This window comes from Lathyrus oleraceus, chromosome 5 (genome assembly GCF_024323335.1).
Source record: "Lathyrus oleraceus cultivar Zhongwan6 chromosome 5, CAAS_Psat_ZW6_1.0, whole genome shotgun sequence".
NCBI lineage: Eukaryota > Viridiplantae > Streptophyta > Magnoliopsida > Fabales > Fabaceae > Lathyrus > Lathyrus oleraceus.
In genome coordinates this window covers 535924094-535944134 of record NC_066583.1, presented here as the reverse complement: position 1 = coordinate 535944134, position 20041 = coordinate 535924094, and the positions used below count along the sequence as shown (strand labels likewise).

Genomic DNA, 20041 nt, shown 5'->3' with positions numbered 1-20041 from the left:
ACTAACCATCCTTTCAATTTTGTGAATACATATTCTAAAATAAAATAGTCAAATACACTTTATTTTTATTAAACTAATTTTTATTATAAATTTTCCACCGTCATAAATATAAAATATAGTATAATATTTTGACAATTATATATAAAATTGAGAATTACATTTATTTATTTATTTTAAATTTTGATATTAAATTATATTAGTTATATTTAGTAGGATTCAAATATGAGATCTCGAAGCTCATAAAAATGAATTTATTTGACTAGTTAAGTAGCAGTTCAAGATATATTTAATGGTTCATACCACTTTCCTTTTGAACCATGTGAGGCACAGACCAACATGTTTTCAATGACTACTTTTTGCATTGCATTAGTCTCAATCACTTGTTGAAATGCATAAAGCATTACATGAAGATGCATATCCATTGAGAATCACAAACTTTATGGTTTGCAAATATTGTCTTCAATGAAGTTGGCATCATGTGGGACCTAATTGGTTTTCCAATACATTTATTTACTGTGTTTTTGTAGTACATAACAAACAGTACTATGGATTTATGAAGTCCATTTATGATAGCATTTCTACTAGGGCAAAATTGTCATTTGGCTATTTATATTTATTTGTTTGTCGCCACACTAGAGATAGTGACACATTTTCTCATAGCTATAAGTCTATAACTATGAATGTGTTTGAATGAGTTTTCAGCATATCTCCTTAGGTGGGTTGACCAATCTTATTTAATCAGTTTGTTATAAATTTGTATATTAAGAGCTCGTTTATTTTAGTTTATTTTAATGATTTTTATAATTTATATATTTTATAAAAAATTATAAAGAATTCTAAAAAATATTAAATAAAAAATGGTATAAATAATTTTTTTATTATTTTAGATATTTTATCATTTTATTATAATTTTTTTATTATCAAAATTTTAAAAAGATTACTTAAATTTAAAATTATTTTGAATTTTTTTTCGTAAAATTTATTTTTAAGATGTATTTTTTTAAAATTATGTAGTTTTAATTATAATCTAATCTTTAATGAGGTAAATTTATATTAAAGCATTTAAAATTAATTTTTTAATTTATAAAAAAAGGGAATTAAAATATTATATTTTCATTAAAAATGATAAAAAATTATTTATAAAAATACAAAAAAAAAATATTCTTTTAAAGATAAAACAAACTGAATATTAATTAGTCTAATCTGTCTATAATTATTAATGAGTTGCAATACATTAGTTTAAGTTTTATATTAGAAATATGAATTTTGAATTCATTATTTTTAAAACTCAATAACAAAGTGAGTGAATCTTCTCATGTAACTAATCTTAACAACTTGAATTAACTAAACAGAAATAAGAAACAGTTACTTGCTTCAAATTGAAAGCTAAAATAAGTTAAATTTAATTAAGGTGACTAGAAAGTAACATTGAGTTTGTTTCAGAAATTCGGAAAAGCATTTGTTCACAATGTCTTGGTTAATGTATCTGCAATTTGATGTGCAACACAACAGGGTCATGTTGAATGCCCTTTTTCTTGGACATAACTCTTTCTCACAAAGTAAAGATCAAGTTCGATGTGCATTTTACAAGCATTCAACACAAAATTATGATATAAATGGAGGTCATTCAAATTATCACAAAGTAAATTTGGAGGGAAAAACGGATATATAGTTCCGATAATAGAGATTATAATCAAAGAAACTCATGTGTAGTGTGTGATAGAGTCCTATATTCAACTTATGCACTAGATCTAGCAACCAAAGACTACTTTTTCAAGCATCAAGCCACTAAATTGGGCCAAAGAAAATACAAGAATTGAATGTAGACATGCCATCATCAAGGTCACTAGTCTATTCACTATCATTATATGTCCTAAGAAAATTTTATGATATGCAATCAAACGCATAAACAAAATATCATGAGAAATTGTCCCACTTAAGTAACTCAAAAAATTTCTTGTATAAGTTGTATTGTCTACCAATGGTTTTGATGGTGACAATTGAACAAGAAAAAATATATTTAAAGTTTCGTTAGTAAAAAAGAAATCAGAAATGTCTTAAGTTCTAATTAAAAGTGTTAAGATAAAGTTTAAATCAAGTGTTAGATAAACTTTAATCAAACAAAAGAATTTGAAGTTGTGAATATGTGAACTTGAAGTTGTCGAGTTGTGATCTTGTCTGAAATTGCACTTAGTATTTTCTCTACTAATTTGATCAGTTAATTTAAAACGAAGCAAGACTAAATCTTGCGATACTAAAGCAATGCATACACACACAAAATATTTTAAATCTCTAATTTTTTTATAAAATTCTTTAAGTCAATCCATGTAAGTGTTTAAATGATTAAGAAACTTGTTTGATCAATTATGAATGCCAAAAACATTGTTAACCGATTAATACTTTCTTCTAATCAATTAAATCAAATTGTAAATCCTCTTAATCGATTAAGAAAGTTTATGCTGGACAAGTGACTCAGAACGCATAGAGGGTTAATTGTGTGGGTTTGAAAATGTTGTTCAAATAAAAAAACTTTGATAAAATTAATGTTTAAAACATATTTATAAAACAAATAGGAAATAAGCAGTTGAATAAAGAAAATCAAAGAGAAATATTGCAGAAGTAAATAGATAAATGAAATGTAGAGATATAAGGGAAGAGAAAGACACACTAGAGATTTATAGAGTTTCGGTCTAACCAATTGGCCTACTCCTCTCCCCAAAATTTTCTTCTTGAATTTCCACTATGATGTGAGCATTTTTTAGGTTTTGCCTGCGTACCTTCTTACAGACATACTAGAGTTTTGCAATGGTTATCCTACAAACTAAATAGGATGTTTAACCATTGTATGTGGGTGTGCGCGCGCGTGTGCGTGTGTGTGTGTGCGTGTGTGCGTGCGCGTGTGTATATGTGTGCATGTGTGTGTATGTGGGCGCACGTGCGTGTGTTTGTGTGTGTGTGTGTGTGTATGTGTGTGTGTGTGTGTGTGTGCACGTGTGTGTGTGTGTGTGTGTGTGTGTGCGCGTGTAAGTGTGAGTGTGAGTGTGTATGTGTGTGTGTGTATGGGCGCACGTGCGTGTGTGTGTGTGTGTGTGTACGTGTGTATGTGTGTGTGTGTGTGTGTGTGTGTGTGTGCGCGCGCGCGCGCGCGTGTGAGTGTGAGTGTGTGTGTGTGTGTGTGTGTGTGTGTGATTTTCCGTAATAAATTAACATCTAATTTTATACCTTAGCAGACACAGATCACGCGACACAGATAAGGAGAGCTTTCAAACTTTCTCTCTTTCACAACTTTGAAGCTTCATGTTCCTTGCTACATTATCTTAGACTTTATAGTGGAATCTTGAATCCTCTCTTTGATGAGGCTTGAGATAACTATAGGATAAGCGTCATCATTAGAGAGATTACTTGATCAGAGATATTCACTAACTCTATCGAACATCGCTTCACATTAGGTGTTTTCCTCAAAACTCAAAAGATAGGCTTTGACATGTTAATCTCCAAGCACCACAACTTAATCATAACAACAGATGAATCTTCATCTCATAATGTTATCATCATCAAAACCAAATAGGTCAACAGATTGTTCTAGTCATTGAACCTACAAGTACAAAGATCCATATTCTCCTTATTCTTATGAAGACAACGCATCTCTCAAGGGGGTGGACAAATAAGAAAACAAAGGTGATAGATTTGAGTCATTCAACTCCCCCTAAAAAATATAGAGAGTATACCCTGCTCCCAATGAGAGTATACTTCTTCCCCATTGGAATGACTAAAAAGGTAGAAAATATAATAAACAGATATGAAAGATATTTAAGCAATGATTTGGATGAAGTTATTTGATCCATAAGGCCCTTCGTAGGTTAAGGATTTACCAAAGTATGGTAACTCAAACCAGGGACGGAGCCAGAAAATTTGAGTAGTGGGGTCAATATAAATATAACATTTTATTTTTCAAAAATATAAATACAATTATAATTGTTCTCGACGGTTTTTCTTGTTATGAAAATATTGATTGATTTTCTAATTTTTAACATTAAAAAATATATATCTCAATGTAAGTAATTAAGCAATCATTTAACCATTTATCACCCATGCAATTTCACATTCGATTCTTGATAAAATTCATAGCAGAGAAAGCTCTTTCAGCTATTGTAGTTGTCACCAGTAATATCAGAGATAACTTTAAAAGCAAATATATCAATGGATACGCTACATGTTTTTTGTTGATGCACTTTGTAGTAAGAGAAAGAGAAGTAAGAGAAAGAGAAATATGGAAAGTGATTCTTTTGTCCTTTGAGAGAGTCGAAGAGAATTAATAGGAATAGAAAAAGAAAAAAATAATTTTTTTATTTTTATTTAAAGTATTTATTTTATTTATTATATAGAATCAATATTTTTTTTAAAGAAAAACAAACAATTGAATATTTTAAATGTAGTAGAATAATAGGTGTGTGTGTGAGAACTAAATTATTCAATATTATTTATTAAGTGGGGGTCATAATAAAATTTTCTTCTTAATTTTTAATACATTTAACATGTTAATATATTACTTATAATATTAAATATGGGATAAGTAATAATTGTGGTGGGGGCATGGGTTCACCCTTTCAATACACTAGCTTCGTCCCTGACTCAAACAATTTTCCAAAATTATCTCTACGAATGTGTATCTCAACACCCTTTACCAAAGATGTGTGTGTTGAGTCTTCGATCTTGATATTTGCATAGACCAATCTCACAAGCATTGGAAACATGTGATCTAAAACTTTGATGAAGAACTCTCTGAGTAAGCCTGGGATGATGTTATCATAGGGCCTGGAATCCCTAAGAAACTATGATTCCACGTGAAAGGGTTTGATCATCACCTATTTTGAGATATCTTTTTCTTATTGGTTCTTTGATGAAGATTATTCTAGGAGAGACTTGATTGAAGAAGGAAGTCCATAAGAAAAACTCTTTGTTGGAGGTATGATGATGATAATAATAGTGGCAAAAGGTAGAATCTCACACAAGAAGAGAAGAAAGATTATGAGGCAAAAGAAGGGATGAGTGAGAACCTTTGTATAGCAAAGTTTATGAAATTATTTTCGTGAGAAAGTCCATGAAATCAATGGAGATTTGGCCCATAAGAGAGAAAAATTAAAATCTTTCCAAAATGAGCTCTCTAATCAATAACAATTAGGATTTAATCAATTAGATATTCAAAAAGAATGAGATTTAGTGTGTTCCTTATAAATAAGTTGATTCGCTTGAGTTTTGGAAAAGATACATTCTGATTTCTCCTGAATATTTGAAGTAGAAGTAAACTATAATTGATTATCCATCTGGTCCAAACGAACATCATACTACTTTCAACCTTTCTTGTTTCTTTTACGCCTTGGTAGGATTTTGGGCTTGGTTGATTTCTTTGGCACCCTTAAACTTTAGCAATGCACCATTTTACCTAGATATTTCAATTTTTGTTTTGAACGCTTGCTAAAGGAATAAATAACTTAAACCAAAAATTTGTTATTGATAAAAAAATATTCACTATACATGAAGAATACCACTTGCCAGACAATTTCCTCAGAGTTTTCTGATTCAATTTCTACCAAGTATTTTACCTCTAAAATCTAAAAAATTCTTGAGAAAATTCCCCCTTTTAAGGGAACTACAAACCATTATCTACGGATTATTTAATACGAGAGTTGGATAAAAACACCATCATGAGTGTCGAGCACCACCATTAATGGCAACAAACATTAAGAGATTGTCATAATCAGTTATGGACGTGATTAGGCATATAATCTAATCGATTAGACAAGTTAAAAAATTGACCTAATCAAGCAAACAGTCCACTATGTGTGTGTGTGTGTGTGTGTGTGTTTCCGCGTGCGTGCATGGTTTTGAGTGGGGAGGATGTGAGTGTGCGTGCGTGCTTGCATGTGTGTGTCTGCGCGCTTGCATATGTGTGTGTTTGTATGCGTGTGTGAGGGGGGAGGGTGTATGTGCGTACGTGGGTGGTTGTGTGGGTGGGTGCATGCGCGTGTGTATAGGTGTACGTGCACGCTTGCGTGTATGTGTGTGTCTTTATGTATGCGCGTGCATGTGTGCTTGCGAGTTGGTGTTTGTGTGTGTGCGCGTGTGAAAAAATTATATTATTTTAATTAAAAAGTGTGTATGTGTGTGTGTGTATGTATGTATGTGTATGTTTGTGTGTGTGCGTGTATGTGTGTGTGTGTGTGTGTGTGTGTGTGTGTGCGCGTGTGTGCGTGTGTGAGGGGGGGGGGGGGTGCGTACGTGGATGGTTGTGGGTGGGTGGGTGCATGCGCGTGTGTATAGGTGTACGTTCACACTTATGTGCATGTGTGTGTCTCTGTGTATGTGTGCGCATGTATGCTTGCGAGTTGGTGTTTGTGTGTGTGCATGTGTGAAAAAATTATGTTATATTAATTAAAAAGAAAAGGGAAAGGCTTCTTTGTGTGTGTGTCTGTGCGTGTGTGTACTTGTGTGTGTGTGTGTGTGTGTGTGTGTGTGTGTGTGTGTGTGTGTGCGTGTGTGCGTGTGTGTGTGTGTGTATGAGTGTGTGCGTGTGTGCTTGGGTGCGTGAGTGTGTGCGTGCGTGCTGTGAGGGCAAAGATGCCTAGTTCGTATTTTAATGATGTCAAACTTTTCTAGTCGTCCATAACGTGTACTTTGGACGGTGTCATCATATCATAGAATGCATTCATCCCCTAACATGTTCAAAGTATAAGGTCAACGTGTCCAGCCATATAGGAGCATATCATAGATGTGAATCATGCACTTGATCATCTTCAATACTCTAGGTTCATAAGAGATTGGTTTAAATTGATCAAAATACATCTCAAAACTCATTTTTGACAATTTAAGAACTGTGAGTCGACTCATGACTCGGAGCGTAACTCTCGGGTCTGAACAGATCGAGTCACAAGTCGACTCAATCCTGGGAAAACTGAATGAGTCGACTCATCCACATGTTGCATCGACTCATTGCTTATTTCCATTTGAGCCATGTAGCCACGGGGTCTGAACAGGTCGAGTCATAGGTCGACTCAACCCTGGAAAAACTATGTTTGAGTCAACTGATCCCTTGTTTGAGTTGACTCATCGCCTGCTTCACTTGAATAATTTTGCCTCGGGTCTAAACAGGTCAAGTGATCTGTGTGAACAGGTCGAGTGGTTGCTGCTTGGACTCAATTTTATGTTGTGTAATTGTGCAAAATAATTTGGTTATGTCTGTTATTTGGTCCATGCATCATATAAATATTCTAGAGTCTCTTCTCCAAAAAAGTAACAAGAAAAGTGAAAGATATACACCAAAGTGCTCTTCATCTTCATTCTCCATTGCATTTCTCAACAAATACACATAACAATTTTTGTTGATCATTGTGCATTGCTGTGGTGATAACGTTCAAATAGGATTGTGTAATCTTAGTTTGGGTTGAGGCTTTGTGTGGGTTTTTCTTGAATAAAACCATTGGGATTTTGTCCTCCAAGAATTGGGGGTTTTTGCACTAACATTTGCTTCACATAATCAGTCGAGTGAAAAGTTTGAAGACCGGTGGGTGCAATCAAACAAGTAACGGTAACCGGAGTATTGTGAAGAAAGCGTTAGGTTCAAGCGACATGCGATCGAAATCAGTCGAGCTGAAGTTTTAGAGAACGTGGAGTTCTTGCAATAAGGTAATTGTAACTGGAGGTTTGTTCGAAGCGCTTGAAGGACTTGGTTCAACTCGAATCAATGGGAGAGAAGTGAATAGGATCTGCAACAACATTAGGGGTTGATTGATGGTGATCATTTATTCTCTTATATCAACTTTGCAACTTAATAATAAATATATCTCAATTCTAGTTTTAGAATTGAGGGCAGACGTATCCTAAGCGAGGACGGTAGGGGAACTGCCTAAACAAATCTGTTGCCATTCTCTCTTTCTCTTAACTCTTTAAATTCTGCATTTATTACGTTTTGTGTGAAATTAATAGTAAAATCAATCTCGCTTGATTGTTGTGCATAGTAGTTATTCGATAAATTGGTGCAATCACTTTGATTGCAACTAAGCAAAATTCTGCACATTCAATTTGAGTGAAATTGAGACTTGGTGAGGAGTGCTTACCAAGTGTTCGATAAAATTATTCTCACACAAATCTATTAATATTTTACTTGCTCTCTTATTGTGTTAACGCATTATTAGAGGTAACGATATCAAGGATTGTGGTAGTTAATCGATTGATTTAGATAGTGGTTGATTATCTTTATCTTAGTTATTCCATTCGGTTTCATGCATATCCGATCTTTCCATTAAAGGATCGTTTAGACGATTGTAATCTAGGGAGCTTTCACAACTGTTGAAAACAATTTTAAAAAATGCTAAATTTCAAATACTGATATATTCAACCCCCCTTCTAGATCGGTACTATCGTCTAACACGTTCGTGTGAATGTTTTTGCGTGCTTACGTGTGTGAGTGTGTGCTTGTGTGTGTGCGTGCGTGCGTGTGTGCTTGGGTGCGTGAGTGTGTGCGTGTGAACATTTTTGCGTGCTTGCGTGCGTCGTGTGAATGTTTTTGTGTGCTTGTGTGTGTGCATGTGTGCTTGTGTGTGTGTGTGTGTGTGTGTGTGCATGTGTGTGTGTGTGTGTGTGCGTTTATGGGTGTGGGTCCGTGTGTGCATGTGTGGGTATTTGTGTGTGTGGGACTGTGTGTGCATGTGTCGGTGTGGATGGGTGTGTGGGGGTCTGTGTGAGCGTGTGTGTGCGTGTGGGTGTTTGTGTGTGTGTGGGTCTGTGTGTGCATGTGTGGGTGTGGGTGTGCGTACGTGTGTGTTCGTGTGTTCGTGTGTGCGTGTGGTTGCGTGTGCGTGCGTGTGTGCATGCGTGTCTGTGTCTGTGTGTATGTGTGCGCGCGCAGGTGTGTGCTTGTGAATGAGTGTGTGAAAAAATTATGTTATTTTAATTTAAAAGAAAAGTAAGAGGTTTCTCTCTATGTGTGTGTGCGCGCGCGTGTGTGTGCTTGCGAATTAGTGTGTGAAAAAATTATGTTATTTTAATTTAAAAGAAAAGTAAGAGGTTTCTCTCTATGTGTGTGTGCGCGCGCGGGTGTGTGCTTGCGAATTAGTGTGTGAAAAAATTATGTTATTTTAATTTAAAAGAAAAGTAAGAGGTTTCTCTCTATGTGTGTGAGCGCGCGCGGGTGTGTGCTTGCGAATTAGTGTGTGAAAAAATTATGTTATTTTAATTTAAAAGAAAAGTAAGAGGTTTCTCTGTATGTGTGTGCACGTGTGAGAGATATTTATCCATACTATTTATGGAAACACCTTTGTGTCTATACAATAAATTGATCACTCAGACAAACACAATCATACGAGTTTTCACTCTTCCTCTCTTTCACACTCTTAAGCTATGTTTTGGTATTATCTTTAACTTTATCACCACACATGAACTTTGAGCCTTCTTGATGAGACTTAATATATTTTCGTATTAGTTGTCATCATTTGAGATGTTTTAAATCACTAGTGATTATAAAACCTAGTTTATCACTTGAACTCACTTTGGCTTGATTCAAAAAGATAACTTGATCTTGAACACCCATCTTGTGCATCTTTAACTGCTGGATCTTTTTTTAGTAGTTATTCGACTCAAGTGTTGTTATCATTAATACAACTTCAAATGTTGTCATCATTAAAATCATGTCATCATCAAAATTATGCCATCCTCAATATTAAGCAATTACTTTTTGAATCTTGCTATCCATGAATTTTATCATCTTGGATCACTTACCAGGAAGCATATAAATTATAAATCTGCATTCTCTCCATTTTATGATGACACATTAATCAAGTTCTAAAAAAGATCAAACTCATGTCGAAAAATAAGTATGGGTGGCAATTGGATCCATTTAGAGAAAATCCATCCAATCCATCCATCAAAAAATCCATCCAATCCATCCGGTACATAAAAAATTAAGTTAATGGATTGATCCAATCCATCCATTTATAAGCATGGATTATCCAATCCATCCAACACATTTTAATGATCCAATTGATTTTTTTATCTAATTTTAAAAAAATAATTTTTTTCAAATATTAATTTTTTTTTAAAATAAAAAATATTTTTTTTTTCTAAAAAAATCTTTTTTTTTGAAAAATAAAAATAAATTTATTTTTTCGAAAAAAAATATTTTTTTTGAAAATACAAAAAATCGTTTTTTTTTCCAAAAATTTAAAAATAATTTAAAAAATACCAAATTTTGATTTTATTTTCGAAAAATTTATTTTTTTACGAATATAAAAAAAATATTTTTTTTCAAAAAAAAAACAATTTTTAAATTTTTTTTTTCGGAAATAAAAAAATATTTTTTTAAAAAAAAATGATTTTTCTCAAAAAAAGCTGATATTGTTTTATTAAAAAAAATATAAAAAAATAAAAAAAATAAAATAAAAAAAGTGATTTTTTTCAAAAAAGAAAAATTTTAAAGGAAAAAGAAATGGATGGATGGATATCCATCCACTAAAAATATGATAATGGATGGATTGGATGGATTTTTATTCTTAATGGATGGATTGGATTGGATATTTTTAAAAAACTTTTAGTGGATTGTTAATGGATAATGGATTGTTTTGATCCATCCATTAACGATCCAATCCATATCCATCCAATCCATCCATTTTGCCACCCCTAAAAATAAGTATGTTGAAAATGAGAATGAACCTCTAGGATAGACAAGTCTATACTTGGATGACTTGCATTTAAATAGAATATTGTTGAATTCAAGCATAAATCACTACTAATAATATTTTGTTTCTACATATTCCGAGGGTCTAGCTTATTCTACTAATCACACCTCGTTGATGAGTCATATTTATTTCTAGATTTATAAACGCATGTACTTTAATGTCACACAAGATGCTAAAACCAAGCAAAGTTTTAGAATAAAGTAATAAACATTGCTAAAAGAAATTGCATAGAGCTGCTAGCACTTAAATATAACAACACCTATTCCAACATTTCATCAACAGACAAACATAACATTAAAATAACCTCAACTAAATTCAACAAAGGAGGAATAAGGCACAAAACAAGATTATAAATAATCAAAAACAAAAAGCAAAAGAGTATTATAAAATTCCTACCTATATATCATAATATTATTATATACATATTATATCATGCAATGTCTTCTACATATGCATAACAGCTAGACCACCCCTGTCACCGCCCTGATATCAACAAATTTTTGGGGGGATGTTTTTGATAAACATAAAATCTTCATAAATTAAAACAAAAAAACAAATAAAGATTCTAAAAGAAAAAGGTTGTTCCCAATACTATGGTCCACTAGCTTTTCTTTTTTCTAAAATAAACAAAACACAAAAGGACAAAAATGCCCTCGTCTTCCATGCCATGCCATGTCCTTCACCTTTGTTGTGGGGCCTATTACATGTCTTTTATTGAAAATATGAACTTTTCTTCTGCATGAGGTAAACTTGACACTGTAAAAAAGTTTTACCAATCCTAAAACCAGGAACAACAGTGAAACCAACCACAGGTTCTTCTTCTGGTTCAACAATTGTTGTTGTCTTGTCTGAATTTGCACACATGAACATTTCATCGTTCACACTTTCCATGTACACATCAGAAAATCTACACCCTTTTGAAACTTGGAAAATCTCAGCTTGTTCTTCAAAAGAGTATGCTAAACAATGTAATAGATAAACCCTTTTCGCCATTTCAGCAAACGATGTGAAAAAATCACTTTTTGGAAACTCTCCATTGCTTATAAAGTTCCTGTGATTCATGTTTCCGAAAAACGATGACTCCATTTTCGGATGAACGAGTCTCAAATACTTGTTCCTGCAGAATTTGGCAAACGATGATTGTGGTTTCACGGAGAGAAAGTCTTTAACTTTCCCTGATTTCAGCTCGTTGAAGCTCTGAAAGAACCAGTTTTGTTGATTGGATCTGTCATCCGGAAGCGACTCGTTTGGAAGATTGAAATTCGGGAAGTGAAATGCCTCGAACATTTCTTTGCAAACAAAGGATTCGATTGCGAAACACTTGTGATCTTCTATGAGGTAAACAACATTGTGTTCAATAGCATCGACAGCAGCATCGATATCCCATTTTGCAGATCTCATTTCATCGACAACTAACCTCACAAAGCTTCTAATCGATTTAACAGTATGACGAAGAATGCTAGCAAAATGGCTAGGACTTAACCCTGATATGTTAACATTATTATCTAGCGAAGATGAAGATAAAGATAACGATCCACTTTGATTCAATCTCTTCTCGATTAACTTGTTATGACTATTAGCTTCCACTAATTTCTCTTTAAGAAACATAATCTCAGAAGCTTTGAGCCTTACCTGTGACTCTAACTTCTTCGCTGTAATCTCATAGGTTTTTATAACACCTTTTGTCTCCTTCGATTCAGCTTCGAGTATCGCTTTCTCCGGCGAAGGATCATATTGTTTCTTCAAGTAACACTGCTTCAGCTCAGACAAATGCTTCAACTCAGAAACTAGTAGTTTATCAGAAGCTTCAATTCCATCAGGATCAAAAGGTGATTGAAAATGCTGTAGCTCAGCATACGCGCCTTTAACAGTCGAAACGCTGGCGAAAACCTTCGCGAGAAGTGCTTCTGTTGCAACTCTTTGTTCTTGAAGCTCTTCATCTTCATCAACCTTGTTGAACGATTCAGACCAATTAATTGGAGTTGTTTCATCCTTTGGATTTGTTTCAGATATAGTAACATTCTTCAAAAATGCTCTGAGATGAAGAACTTTGGCAAAATTTCTAGCTAGTTTCTTGCTTGGTGTTACCGCTAATGGTTTCACTGATTCCATCTGAAAAAGTAGAAAATGAAAACACAAGAAAATGAGAATTTATAATGTTTACTAGTAGATGACAATATCTTTGAAAAGGATTCACAATTTCAATAAAATAATAAAATAGTGATCATGAAGAGCATATTTAGACAAACTATTATTATTAAAAAAAAAGTAAAATGCTTTAACACATAGATCGAGGACTTTTAGTAGTTGCGGAATTTTCTTTTTATTTATAAATATATATTTACATTACCCAATAAAAAAATATATATGTATTAGTTTCAATAATATATATATATATATATATATATATATATATATATATATATATATATATATATATATATATATATATATATATATATATATATATATATATATATATATATATATTCTCTGATTATAACCCTTAGGATTCTCTGATTTATGCATATCCATTTCAGCATCTTTGAAGATCTAGCCATACAGTGACAAGCAGTGTTTGGAACATAAGCTAAAATTTAAAGTGAAATGTCTGACAGAGACTTGAAACTTTATAATCATGACAACAAAAAATGTTCCTCAAACAAACACAAAGGACGGTGTGTGTGACTGTGTCACATTACATTACACAACTAGTAAAAAAAAAGAAAAAGAAAAAGAAATTTTGGTTTATGTAAGTTAGTAGTAAGTGAGTGTAATGTCCAATGAGGGGCAAAAATGTCAAAAATATAAATATAAATGTTATTCAAGAAATGTAGGAATATTTTGTTAAGTGTAAGTGACTGTAACATATAACATCTTCCCAATGTTTATGTCATTTCAACATCCATTGTGTCAGAAGTTCACATGCCTCTTTATTTTTATTCAAAAAAAAGTCAAAAATCATACAACTTGAGATTCTCTGTCTTTGTGAAATTACCAAACAATTCACACTGCAAATTCCCAAATCCTCCTAAGATTACAATAATACTCCCAAGAAACATGTATTATTAGATATTGGTATACCTAAAATAAACATTGCAAATTTGTACTAGTATCCAACACTACCTAAAATGTAGTACTGTACTAATTGATCTTTATTTATTTATTTATAAAAAACACAAGAAAAAGGTTAAGAAACCAAAAAGGAATGAAACATACCTTGAGAAATATGAGGAGGTGAATCTGAAGGTTTCAAATGGTCATGGTGAAACGTAAATTTCAAGTTAACAGACAGAAAAATTTACTCCAACCAAATGTAACTTTCCTGCAACAAATATTCATAAGAAAATTAAAATGTTGAAATAAAGAAAAAGAAAAAAAAAGAAAAAAGACACTTCTCCAAACAAGAAAAACAACAACACACCCGAAAGGGGAAAAACACTGAACAAACACTATCAACAACAACAACAACGTTAACTAATAACAACCACATTCATAAGAATCATCGAAACACGTAATATCTAAAAAAAATTATAACATAAAAAAATTTCAGAAAATAAAATAAAATAAGAAAGGAATTTTATTTTTAAAGATGAAAACTTTTCTTCAGTGGATAACAAAAAAAACCACTTTCACCTTGAAGACAGATCAAAACAGAAACACCCCAAAAGCTACTGAATCAGCTTCTTTAAACTGCTATATGGTAAAAAAAAAATCTAAATTGAGAAAAAGAGAAAACATAAAAGGAAAAATTGGAAGGGTTATTGATATTAACTATACCTTTTGCTACAATGGTGAATGGGTGAAAAATAATTAGTTGGGGTAGGAGTGCAGGGTCTTCAATGGTGTGAGGTGTAGAAAGTAGAGATTTTGAAGTGTTGGGAAGAAAATAGTAGCGTGGGGTTTTGGTTTTACCCTTTGGCTGAAAGAGAGAGGAGAGAGAATAAAAGCTCGAGAGTAGAGAGAGAGAGAGAGAATATTTGGAATGACGAAAAACACACTAAGCGATAGCTGTCCGAACCTACTTGTGTTCTCTTGCCTTTGAAATTTTAAAACGTTACAAAAAAAATGTTTTTTAATCTCTTATCAACTTAATTCTTAAATTATTGAAATCAACTTTAAGAAATTAAACTATTATTTTATTCATCTAAAGGCTATATATAGTTGGATAATGGAATAATTTAAAAAATCTTTAAATTAATTTTAATATCTTAGATATTAAATTGGTACGAAAGTGGTAATTAAGAACGGTTAACTAAGGTTCGATTTTTTTTCGAAACATTTCTTTTTTAAGGATTAATTTTTTTTCCTTTTATAATGTTAACGAACTAAAATCTACTAGGATCTCTTAATTGTTGATTTTTGCTTTGTGATTATTTTGAATAACTTGTATTTGAAATATCAAGGTAATGTGGTGTTTTTATTTGTCAAAATTTATTAATATAGTCTTATGAGAAATTCATTAATTTTTCTCGAATAATCATTAACTCTATAATAAATTTGTTTTGTATCGGATAAAAGGTATAAGGATTCAGTGTTTTGCACCGATCAAAAGTTTAATAATATGAGATTCATCCATTTTTTCAATTTTATCAAATACACAATCTCTAATCTCCATTTTTATCGAGGTTATCTCAAATCCTAAATTGATTTGAGCATTTGAGTGTTAATCATACAGGTACCTCTCTTCTGAACTGTCGTATCGGAGATTAGTGAGTTGACTCAAGATCAACGTTTCTCATTCAATGAGCATCGTGATCACAACCTTTGATCAACGATGCCACATCGTAAAGTCGCATGCGAAGTTCCGTTCCACCATGATTTTCGCATCTCATCCATTTCACCAACTAGTGACATCTTAGTGACTCCAAATCAGTATCGCGTTCAACCTTCTGATCCGAACAAATTTTGTCGATTTGCACGTGTCGTTTGATTTCTTCGTTCACACCCTCCTAGATCTGGGAAGCAATGGGACTGGGAGTTAAGCGTAGAGGTTCGTCGGGGCCTACCCAAGCTCAACTCCATCGTCCAGATCTGCGATTTCCTCAAAAATCCCGCAGATAAGCAGGAATGATAATCTTAGGTCTGGATTTTGAATCACGCCAACTTCTGAAGGAAATCTCTAAAAAGACCAAGCATAAACCTTGTCGACCTCCAACCAGGAGAAGACGTCAGCATTTTCCACACGACTGGGAAGGTCGTAGAGACAACATCAGTCAGGTGTCACATGTTCATAGTTAATGGCACTCGGGTGTCGCAAGATCATAATTAATATCGGGCGTCGAACGAACATCGGGGAGCATCCCACGGATCTCGTAGGATTTTTGTTGGATGCATCAGGGCTTCCACCGACCAAAGAGAGAAGGAGAGGTCCACTAGCGGTGCCCGGTAAAAAATGTCACGAGCCTCTGTCGCTAAAAGACTTGTCGGCATCCATGTCTGATAGAATCTCTCAGACTTTGTTTCAGAAGGGAATTAACAAGTTGGAATACATCACCCCTAGCCTATCAAGTCAAGCAAGTATCCCGAATAAATCAAATAAGATCTGAGTCTAAAGATGTTGGCCTAATCCAACCCCGAAAAGTAGAGTCGAACGCATCAGAGGTCGGCCATTTCCCAAGCCAATAACTCAGTCCTCTAGATCAACTAACCATCAAGCCACCCGGACAACACATCAGAGGGAGAGCGATCTGAATACACTTTCGATCGACTACAAGATTTAATTTATGTTGTTGACACCAAATTTTGGATTCCAATGGTTCTCTCAAAGAGGTTTTTCCTGTTTTACTATAGCAATAAAATCCCCTCAGCGTCGAGCATGCATTTGAAGTTCAAAGATATTATCGAAGACGCTTTGCACGTACTACTAAAGCAATTAATTCCCCATAGTGCCATTGTGCGCCTCTAGAGTCCAGGGAAGTTGTCAGAGACATTTTGCACATCTGACTACAACAACAAATTCCTTCAGGGGTGCTATCAGAGACACTTTACACGTCTGAATACATCATATAAATACCCCATGTCAAAGACATAAACATAATTGTGTGTAGCTGGTGCAACCCCCCACCCCCCATCATTCGGATCTATCCAATCCATGAGACGTGAGTGATGAAGCTTAGAGAAGTTCACCTCGATCTGAGTTATACCTCGAGGAAAGGGAGGGGGATCGTCTACCCTTGGCCATAGAATGATCCTTTACGACGCGGAGCATTGTTCAAAAAGCATGGTCGCATCAAGTAGGTTTCATGTCCCTCGTTTGTAAGTATAATTCAAAATATAATCGCACTTAACTAGATTTGTGCCTCATCCATATGGATATGATTAAGGCATCGCCGCATCTAGCTGGTTTTGCACAAAATACTTACAGGTACAATTGAAAGCATGAATGCTTATAGTCGAGCTCGTATCTCATTAGTAAGAAGCCAACACGCGCATACATTAGATTGAATCATTACTTTGTATACACAACTACGTTCCAATCACGGCCATGTCTAACCAGCTCGACAGCTCATCCAGATAACACGTACATCTTAACACAACATACTCACAAACAATGCAACCATACATGGTCTTACTAAACACATGAGGTTATTTACACTTTAAGTGAATATTATTTGCTGCTCTCTATAGCACATAAATTATGCAAATTGCAGGGCTCAGAAGCAAAAAGAATAATGAGAGTAGGAACAAAAAAATCCTCCAACATCAGTGCTTGGCTTTGAAGCATTTGAACCACTTTTGGCGTTCTCTCTAGGAACCGCTATAAAAGGATCCAGTTGATCAATAATAACATTAAGGCCAGGATAAAACCCTCGCACCTGCCCTAACATTTGATCTTGGACCATATACACGACGTTCACAACCCACTAAAGGAATCTTGAGATTTTTTTCGAACAACGGCCATTTCCTCCTTGAGGCCTCTCAATGCATTGAATCGACCATCTTCTTCTACTGAAGAACTTTCTGACCCGCCTCGAATTCTCGACACACTTCTGCCACATCTTCAAAAGCCTTCGTTCAGCGTTTCTCTCCCTCAACAATAGAAGCATCCAATTTCGTTATCCGAGCAGGAAAAGTGGACGGAAGACCGTACCAATCAACCTTTTCTCGCAAAGAGTCAGTATATTTGGCCTTCGCCCGTAGTTCAACAAACTCCTTCTCAACTTCAGCATTTCCCCGCTCAAGGGCCTCAAATTTCTCCTTTAATCCATCTGGCTCCCTCAAAAGATCACCAGAGCCCAGTACATTGTTTTGGCCAGCAGCTGCTATAGAAACCAGAGATCCGACACTGAACAAGGTACAAAAATCATCTACAAAAAGAACCAGCCTATCAGTTACAAATAAGCTTCAGACAAAATCCAAATCCTCATTAGCCATAGCAACAGCAAATTTCTCCTGAGTGCTTGATATCAGGATGGAAGAATGGTAGGGAGTCGGAATAAAGAAGTAAGAGCCTCCTGATTTGCACCCTCCAACAAGTGAGCCTGTTTGGAAGAACCCTCTTCAGTAGGGGTAGATAAGATATCACCCTGACTCCTCTTGCCATGAGATGGGGACGAAGAAGGCTCGTGAATAGAAAAGTCAGTTGTCATAATAGTCAATTGTTCCACCTCGTTCATATGTTATACTCGGGGTAGCATCTGTAACTACCGTTGGGGAAGTTGTAACACCCTAACCCTGAAACTTATATAACAAGCATTATTCGCTGATTAAAATGTTATCAACTTCAAAACATCTCAACTTTATTTAAATAGCAACGGAAAATCAAATAAAAACACTCAACCAAATCATGTTTGTTCTCAACTTCAAAATAACGTCATAAAAACTCCTCAAAACAATATTTTGAATTCAACAACTAAACAAATGTCCTAGCCTCGAGGTCACATAATCGTAGCATAATCACTAACTAAACAACGAAAATAAATGGAAATAACTTCAAAAGTTATCTTCCAATCACAATAATAACTTCTAAATCCTGATAATATGTGAGGTGTCCATGATGGACAACATCAAAGCAAAGGGGGTGATAATTCCCGTCAATAAATTAACAGAATAAATTGCAAGGTAGAATTCAAACATCCACACGTTCAACAACAATCGCACATCATTCTCGCACTTAATCCATCAACACACACACACACAACAATCATATTTCATCATTTAATTATACAATGAGAATCTCAACTTCAACTGGACTCATATGCATGTGGTACCAATTAATGAAGGTTCTTCATACGAACCGGGTTCACCCTCTTAGACCTCGAACCCACCCTTCTAGATTTGGGACAAGTCATTAGTCCATCCTTCTAGACTTATAACTTGCCTCTTTCAATAATAACAAAGACACATTGGATGTGTGTCACAACACGTTAATGCAACAACAACATAATGTTTAAAGTCCCCTCATGACAATAACCATAACATGAATTGACCCAACGATCATAGTTCTCCTCCCGAACAATCATTCCACAACTACATACTTATCATTTCAACAACATAAATCATGCTCATACAACATTATATCATAATCATAATTCACATCAAGTAATACAATATCATCATTTATTGTGCACATTGTAAGACCTCAATTTTGACCCTAAGATCCCTCATGTAATTTCATCATAAGCATTAGCATTGAGATCATACCTTGGCATCCTCCTTACCCCTCTTTAATTGGGTTTATTTTGGGAGAGATCACCAAGCATTATGTGATTGTGTCATACTTGTATTTTATCATTTTACTAACCAAAATACCAAAAATATGTCTTTGTATTTGCCTAACTCTTTTGTAGGTAGGGCATGATCACCATTGATCTATCAAGTTCATATCTAGGGTTTGAGACCCTCATGACAAGGAGCATAGCCATAAATTTATCCAAGAATGTTTATGAGCATCATATATGAGTTCCATTGATTCCTACATGTTATATTTATCAAGTTTTCTTCAAGAGTTTGGAAGTGATTTGTTTTGGAAACCCTAGTTTGACTGGGTATCTTAAGTAACTTCTCCAAAAAGCTATCTCACCAATTGATCAAATTTCTCAAGGGAAACTTCAAAATTCATCATGTTATGCATATATGATCTACCAAGAGCCTATAAAGTCAATAGAATTGAAGGATAGCAAGTTGGTTAATGGTGGTTGGCTAGATGAATTCATCTGATCAAAATTGGGTCTCCCTAGACCATATCTCCTACAACTTTCACCATATGAAAATGATTCCAAGATCAACGCTGCTCTAAATAATATTCCAAACAACTTTTATGTTGAGACCTAGAGCTAGGTTTGCTTGGAAAATCATTTTCTATATTG

The 20041-nt window shown here is 34.1% G+C and overlaps 1 protein-coding gene across 1 annotated transcript; it reads right to left on the bottom strand.

The window, feature by feature from the left end:
• Positions 1 to 11109: 11109 nt before the first annotated feature.
• LOC127086174 (protein GRAVITROPIC IN THE LIGHT 1) lies at positions 11110 to 14759 on the bottom strand. The gene is made up of 3 exons (XM_051026896.1): positions 14511 to 14759; positions 13950 to 14055; positions 11110 to 12842 (listed from the first exon to the last, which is right to left on the bottom strand). Exon 3 carries the CDS (start codon positions 12840 to 12842, stop codon positions 11442 to 11444), a length of 1401 nt encoding a protein of 466 aa, XP_050882853.1. The 5' UTR covers positions 13950 to 14055; positions 14511 to 14759; the 3' UTR covers positions 11110 to 11441.
• Between the last annotated feature and the right edge of the window lie 5282 nt (positions 14760 to 20041).

Bases quoted from the DNA above. Each gene is read 5' to 3' on its own strand.
- LOC127086174 (XM_051026896.1), bottom strand. From the start codon at position 12,842: ATGGAATCAGTGAAACCATTAGCGGTAACACCAAGCAAGAAACTAGCT.